We start from the raw sequence: 8,475 nt of genomic DNA, 5'->3' as shown, positions 1-8,475 counted from the left end.
AACCAGGAGTCTCCATTTGATGATTCTGTTTATTAGAAGTATGATTATCCTATGTAAAATTGGGTACTTGTTCATCTTCTTCATCCCTTATTTTTTCCTCAAGCTCTTCAAGTGCATCCATTGCATTTGCAGACTCATTTCCTACAGCCCGGTCTTTCCCAAATATTTTGCTAAGCTCATCAAATAACGGGAAAGGCTTATTCCTCAGACTTGCAGCATTTGGGTGACTCTATAATGCATAATTGACACACTTTTAACATGTTGTAACATTAAAAATATCAAATAAATATAATGTCAGCCATGTTCATTGTAACTTTTCAATAATTACCTTTACCCAATCATCCCAAACAGATTGTGGACATGTGACAAACTTTCCTTTGTCATTCCAGCCAAAACCACTAGCATTTGGACCTAACATCTGTGCAATAGCATCATATTGTTTTCTTAATAGCTTAATTCTAGATTTGATATGAGGCTTGGCTTTTTTGTCACAACCAGGTAATTTTTGTTGCATAATAGTCTCCACTTTAGCCCAAGCACCACTTTTAAATTGACCATTGTCTCCTTTCTGGCCACCCAGTTCCAGTAAATCATTAATTGCATTAACAAGTGCACGATCCTCTGCAGCTGTCCATCTCGAGCATTTTCGAGTACTATTGTTTTCATTTCCTTGTGAGTTTCCCATGATCACTGGAAATTAAGATGAAACTACATAGATAAAAATACGATTTAAGTTTTAAGAAGCTAAGCATAGAAAAGTAACAATGGAAATATGATAACATGAATGACCAGTTATATCAAAATCACTCACATAACTAATTCACCAGTGAGTACTATTGTTTTATCATGAAAAATCAACATTTACTATTTAAATTCAGATGACATAAATAAGTATACCGGGGAACGGGGGATGAGAATGACAGTATTAACCTGACTATAAATTGTATATTTCTGGAGCTACCTTTGCATCATATAGATCCCTGTAATGGTACCAAATACATAGAATATCACAGAATTAATTTCACAGCACTACTAGTACTCTAAAACTAGAGTTCAATTAAGAAAACAAAAGCAAAAAATCACAGTTAGGCCAATCAAATTTTTTCTAATAAATAAATTACAAAGAAAAATATTAAGTTCCTAGTCGAAAGAAAGCAACAGAAAATAAAGTTCCTTAAAACTACTAGCTGGTTATTTTTTGCGAAAACTATAATTGCCGGAGATGTGCGTTATACATTTCATGTGCTAAATTATTTCTAAAAGTAGACCATGCATTGCTACTCTCCATATGTCCAATAAAGTTTTCATCCAAATCTTCCATGTTATCTCTAAGCAAATGCTCCAAAGGGTCTGAATTCATGTATGTTCGAATAAAATTATGCATCAGCGCGCATGCCAAAATAATTCTACCCACAGTCTTCCTAGAGTACCAAGTAATGTTTCTTAAAATCCCCCACCGCATTTTAAGCAAACCAAAACATCTTTCAATTACATTTCTGGCTTGAGAATGCCTCATGTTAAAATATTCTTCTGCCGATGTTGGTTGAGCACCATCCTTCCACACATTCAAATGATATCTTTGGGCTCTATACGGGGTCAAAAATTCATCACAGTTCATATATCCAGCATCACATAAGTAGTAATATCCTAAAATATAAAGTACAAAAAGTTATTAACTCTTATAATTAGATAAAATGAATTATATCAATTATGTAAAAAAAGACCACTAAATACATTACCTTGGGGAACTTTTAAACAATTCTTTCTAGATAGTGAATCACGGAGTACTCTATTATCATGTGTTGAACCCTCCCAACCAGGTAAAATATAGGTAAATTGCATGTCACAGGAGCACGCTGCTAAGACATTAGTGGTGAGTTCTCCTTTTCTGTTCCTGAATCTAGCTTTGTCTTTATCGCCAACCCGAACTTTTATATGAGTTCCATCCAATGCACCTAAGCAATTATGTGTACTTATAAAGAAAATATTTATATAAATTTACAAATTTGCATAAAAAAAATCAAAACTAAAAGTACATTAATATTTTATTTACCTGAAACCACATCCATCTCTCATCTTGGCAATCTTCTGTCACCGGTTGGGGCTTTTTTAGTAAAAGATGATTACATCTAATAATAGCTCGTAGTACAGAATTGAAATATCTGGATACCGTCTCACCACTTCTTTTAAAATGCAACTGAACCCTTCGATTTTTTGTATCATGAGAAAGTACATACAAAAATATTGTAACCACTTCCTCTAAACTTGAATTCTTACTCCCATGCAGCCCTCCAACATCTCTAAGCATCTCACATAACTTATAGAAACATGCTCTATCCATTCTTAAATTATCTAAGCAAGCTACATCGCTATCTTGAATTATTGGTCTAAGATTTAAATGTCTAGCCAACAATCTCTCTTGAGCGCAATTATCAAACACATATGTTATTGGCATGGGAATTTTAATATTTAAAACAGCAATTAAATGAACCAACTCAACTATAGTTTCCATGAGCATAACCATAATATGTTTATAAGTCACAACACACGCAGTCAGAATTTCTTTACGATTACTCAAAGGTGGGCACGCCATTACTGTATAACAAAAATTCACATAAACGATTAAACTGAGATAAGAGGAAAAAATAATCACAAAATAAACTAAATTTCTATCAATATCATCACACGTCTTTTATTGATCTTGTAATCTAATAAAATCAAAAAAATTATATACAACAACACATATAAAATACGTGAATTATATGTTAATAAAACTAGTTGTAAATCGAGCATGAAGAAGGAAATAATAACATATCAGTTTTCTTGGGGTAGATGTGAATGTGGAGCAGAGAATTGAGATGCTAATTAAGAAGATGTCTGTGAATATATGCATATAAATACACCTATAAACCTAAAAGAACCCGCTTTTTTTTCTATAAAGTACGCGCCTTTATTTTTTAGGATAATGATATTTTTTTATTATTTATCTACACAGGAAGTTTGAATACCCGTGAGGAGGGTGGGTTAACCACTTCCTTAGTTGGTGGGTAATAGAACTTACCATCATTTTTAATAACCAAACAACTCTATTATTTACACTTCCAGGGAATTTCAAATACCTGGGTAAAATAATGTTAACCAAACAAGCTCTTAGAGTTTAATGAATAAAGAATATATGAAATGATAAACTCGGTGAGAAATTATTTCCAAAGAACAACTTTGTAAGAAATAAGTCCATAGCCAATATTTTGTTTGCATAATGTATATTTGAAGCCTATATGTTTGCATAATACTTCAAACTACACCAAACTGCAAAAAAAAATGATTTTAATTTTTAAATAAGGTTTACAGTATTTAGACAATCCTCAATTTTACAGGCTATTGTAAATAGTTACACGTTCCATTTTTTTTAAACAAATACATATATTTTAATTATTATATATATTTCTTTTACTTTTCTAAGTATAAAACATTTATATTTTACTATTTATAATAATTCAATATTTTTATCCTTCCAAATACTTTTAAAATAAAAATTGTATTAATTATGAATTAATAGCCTTTTAGTGATGTGATAAAAGTAACAACAGTAACATGTAATTCAATAAAATTATAAAAAAAATGTTTTTCATTTTAGTGGACTAAATATTCGAAACAAAATAATTTAATTTGTGAAAACATATATATTCAACTTTCCTTGAAATTATATAACCACCAAAATATTATTATTTATTTTTGCCAAAGAAACAAAAAAAAGGTAATTTTGAACAAAAGGAAATTCATTTTTCAAAAAAATGGATTTTAGTTGTAATTAAAAATGAACAAAAACTCACGGTGTTATAAAATTAAGTCCAAGCAATTTTTTGCCGGTATAAGATTGGGAGGTTTTTGCATGCAAAACTTTCACATCTACCAAAAGCAAAAACTAATGAGTCCATAGTCATGTCTTGTCTTTTGACATGGTTTGATATGTTAGTTTGAAGAGCGTCAGTTTTGTCTTTTTTCTTATCATTTCATTGTTTTTCTTTCAAAGCTATGGCATCGTCTAGTAGTATCATTGATGCTATGAATAATATCACGCTGGAAGACGAGGAGGAAGATGTTTTGGCTTTTGAGATTGGAGGAACAAAAGGGAATAATCAAGGTTTTACAAACTTCGATGCTAAACTATGTGTGGTGGCTCGTTTCTTGACAGAAGGTCGAGTGGATTTTCAAGCAATGCAGCAGACATTAGCGGCTTTATGGAAACCTGGGAGAGGGGTTTACATGAAGGAGTTGGATACAAACTTATATCTATTTCAGTTTTATCACGAGCTGGATGTAAAGCGTATATTGGAGGGGAGCCCGTGGTCTTTTAATAGGAGAGCATTGGTCATGGCACGTATGAAGGAAGGAGAGAACCCAGGTGATGTTAGTTTGAATACTATGGATTTATGGATCCAAATACATGATCTTAAACCAGGTTTCATGTCTGAGAATGTCATAATGGAGGTTGGAAATTTTATCGGCAAGTATGTTGAGTCATGTAAGTCAAATTTTAAGGAAGTTTGGCGTGGTTATATGCGTGTGCGTGTATCTCTTGATCTTTCAAAACCATTAAAAAGGCGAATGAAGGTGAGGAAATCAGGGGATGAATGGTTCTGGATTACGTTTAAATATGAGAATGTTCCTACATTCTGTTTTATTTGTGGCTTTCTTGGGCATTCTGATAAATTCTGTTCTCGATTATTTGATACTCCTGAGCATGAGATAGTTAAGCCCTATGGCGTATGGATGCGTGCTCCGCTCAGAAGTCAGGTTAAGCCAATAGGTGCAAAGTGGCTTCGTAGTGGCAGTGATGAAGATCCATGGAACACGGGAAAAGAAGGTGAGAGGATGAATTCAGTTTCAGAAGGCAACAATCATATCCCGAAATCTTCTCCACAAACTATGCAGGTTGATACAGCTGGGGGATTGAGTGGAGGGAAAATTCAAACTACAACAGAAGGCGTGAATTTAGGGATAGGAGGGGATAATATAACTGATCCCATAATACAAGGAAGTACATCAATAATAATTGATTCGAAAAAAAGGAGAACAGATGATGGGTTGGGCCATAATAATGGGATGGGCCGGAGCACAGAAATGAGTAAGGAGTCTGATGGAGAGGATGACATGTTTGTAGAAAATGGCCCAGTAAATGTTATCGATCCAAAAAACGTCAAAGAGGCGGGTACTCAAGGGGGTACTCGCCTAGCATTATGAGTGTTATAAGCTGGAATTGCCATGGGCTTGGGACACCATGGGCTTTTCAATTCCTTAAAGAAATAACGTCCCAAAAGAAGCCGAATTTTATTTTCTTATGTGAGATCTTGTGTAATAAAAATAGAGTGGAAATAGCAAGGAATGCGTTGAATTTTGAGGGGGCATTTACTGTCGAAACGCAGGGGCATAGTGGAGGTATTACTTTTCTGTGGAGGTATAATGACGAGGTTCGTTTGCAGACTTATAGTAAGAATCATATTGACCTGGTGGTTAGGAACAGAGGTGGTCATGAGTTCAGATTAACAGGAGTATACGGTGAGCCAGATAGGAGAAAAAGGAGGGAAACGTGGGACTTGATCCGGTCATTAGCTACTGGCAACAGTCTTCCCTGGGTTTTGATTGGGGATATGAACAATGTGCTGTCTCAAGATGATAAAAGAGGAGGAAGGCCTTATCCGCAGTGGTTAATTCAGGGCTTTAAAGAAGTGTTGGATGATTGTGGCCTTGTTGATATGAATATGAGTGGGTATCCATTTACATGGGAGAAGGGTTATGGTACGGAGAACTGGATCGAGGTCAGATTGGATCGAGCATTAGCTTCGGAGAATTTTTTCAATTTATTTAAAAATGCAAAGCTTATAAATTTGGAAACGACAACGTCTGATCATTGTCCTTTGTTGCTTGATCCATGTGAGAATGTTGTATTGCGTTCTGTCAAACCTTTCCGCTTTGAGAATGCATGGTTGAGGGAACCGATGTGTAAACAAATTGTGGAGGAAGCTTGGCACAATGCTTCTGGTATGTCCTTTTTTGATAAGCTGTTGGTGTGTTCTCAAAAGCTGTCAATATGGGGTCAGGATATTACAGGGAGTTTTCGAAAAAGAATAAATCAAAGCAAGCATATATTGAAAACTCTTAAGGGCAGGAGAGATGCTCATTCTGTTGCATTGTGTAGAGCAGAGAAAACGAAACTTGCAGAGGTGTATGCTCAGCAGGAGGTGTTTTGGAGGCAAAGATCAAAGCAACTTTGGCTTCGCGAAGGGGATCAAAACAGCAAATTTTTCCATAAGGCCACGAAAAAAAGGAGAAGAGTTAATCATATCTCGACTTTGATAGATGCTTCAGGAGATAGAGTTGGTTGGGGTACAGGGCTAGAGGAAACTATGGTGGACTATTTCAATACCATCTTTAAGGCATCGAGTACAGAATGGAGTGAGATTTTGAGCTGTATATCGACTAAGGTTTCTCAATTTCAAAATGAGATGATGTTGGCACCAATAGAAGAAGAGGAAGTAAAGCAGGCTTTGTTTCATATGCACCCTGATAAGTCTCCTGGCCCGGACGGCATGAGTCCGGGATTTTATCAGAAATTTTGGCCCATCGTTGGTAATGATATTGTGCAAATGGTGAGGAATTTTTTTGTTGATGGTGTTCTGTCGAGCAATTTGACCAGTACAAACATTGCCTTGGTTCCGAAGAGAAATGACCCACAGACTATGGCTGATCTACGTCCGATTTCGCTCTGTAACGTGGTGTATAAGATTATTTCAAAAGTTCTGGCCAATAGAGTGAAGTCTAGTCTTGATGGGATTATATCGAATACTCAAAGTGCGTTTATCCCTGGCCGTCTAATTTCAGACAACATAATGGTGGCTCATGAGATTATGCATTTTATGAGGAGAAAGACAACTGGAAAAGAGGGGTGGATGGCTTTGAAGTTAGATATGAGTAAGGCCTATGATCGCGTGGAGTGGGATTTTTTGAGAGCTGTTTTACTGAAGTTTGGTTTTGATCAAAAGTTGGTTGGTCTCTTTATGTCATGTGTTGTTTCAGCCAACTACCAAATAGCTCATGCAGGTCGAATTTTTGGTTCTATAATCCCTCAACGGGGTATAAGGCAAGGAGACCCGTTATCTTCATATTTGTTCCTGATTTGTATTGAAGGCTTTACTGCGTTGATTCAGGATTATGAACGGAGACAATTGATCAAGGGTATAAAGGTAGCTCGTACAGCCCCTTCTATTTCTCATATGTTTTTTGCTGATGATAGTTTCATTTTTTGTAAAGCAACGAGTAGAAGTGCTGAAAATGTATTGCAAATGCTAAGGATTTTTGAAAAAGCTTCAGGTCAGCAGATCAATGTGGTTAAGTCATCTGTTTTCTTCAGTAGAAATACAAATGGAGAGGTTAAAGAGAGTCTGCTCAATCAGTTGCAATTTCAGGAAGCAGGGGAAAACAGTCTCTACTTGGGTCTTCCGAGTTTGATGCACAGAAAGAAGACAGCCATGTTTGGTTTTATTAAAAATAGATTGCAAGAGAAAGTTCAAGGGTGGGATAAGACGGTGTTATCGAAAGGGGGTAAAGAAATACTTTTGAAGACAGTGGCTCAGTCAATGCCCAATTATGCTATGAGCGTCTTCCTGCTGCCAATTGAATTATGTCATGACATTGAAAGAATTATGTGTAGATTCTGGTGGAGGGCTAGTAGTAGTAGGGAGAAGTCTATACATTGGATGAGTTGGGAGAAAATGAGTAGGAAGAAGAGTATAGGAGGTCTGGGGTTTCGGTGCATACGGGATTTTAATGTCGCATTGCTGGGAAAGCAGAGTTGGAGGTTAATCAATTATCCTCAGTTGTTGGTAAGTAGAGTATATAAATCACGGTATTATCCAGATGGATCATTCTTTAGTGCTAAACCAGGTGGTAATCCTAGTTATGTGTGGCGGAGTTTGGTGGAGACCCAAGCTCTTATGAAGGAAGGTTTAGTTTGCAAAGTTGGTCGAGGAGATAGTATTCTTGTTCTGAACGATCCTTGGTTGCCAGATACGCTTAATCCGTATGTCATTTCAAGTAGTGAAGCTTTGCAGAATGCCAGAGTTTCGAATCTGATGGATTTATCTACGAACCAATGGGATCAAGACCTTATAAAAGATGTGTTTGAGGAAAGAGATGCAAATTTAATCCTGTCTATTCCAATAGGTTCTGATGAGGCTGATTCATGGTATTGGAAATTCGAAAAAATGGGGGGCTATTCAGTGAAAAGTGCTTATGGGTTTATAAGAGACAGCAAGGAGAATAGTCATATTGATGATAATTTTAGTTTCTGGAGACGATTGTGGAACTTGAAGATCCCACCGAAAATTAAGCATTTTTTGTGGAGGGCAATAGTTGGCATTTTACCTACGAAGGATAACCTGGTGCGCAAAAGAGTGGTTGTGGATGTCTGGTGCC

General features: G+C 36.0%; 1 protein-coding gene across 1 annotated transcript; it reads right to left on the bottom strand.

Annotated features, from left to right (window-relative positions):
- Positions 1-1,207: 1,207 nt before the first annotated feature.
- On the bottom strand, positions 1,208-2,593 carry LOC141673925 (uncharacterized). Its single transcript, XM_074480653.1, has 3 exons — positions 2,037-2,593; positions 1,740-1,972; positions 1,208-1,647 (listed from the first exon to the last, which is right to left on the bottom strand). The coding sequence occupies exons 1-3, from the start codon at positions 2,591-2,593 to the stop codon at positions 1,208-1,210; spliced, it is 1,230 nt and encodes a 409-aa protein (XP_074336754.1).
- Between the last annotated feature and the right edge of the window lie 5,882 nt (positions 2,594-8,475).

Source organism: Apium graveolens, chromosome 7 (assembly GCF_009905375.1).
Source record: "Apium graveolens cultivar Ventura chromosome 7, ASM990537v1, whole genome shotgun sequence".
Taxonomy (NCBI): Eukaryota; Viridiplantae; Streptophyta; class Magnoliopsida; order Apiales; family Apiaceae; genus Apium; species Apium graveolens.
The sequence above is the reverse complement of the archived record's forward strand: the minus strand, read 5'-3'. Positions and strand labels throughout refer to the sequence as shown.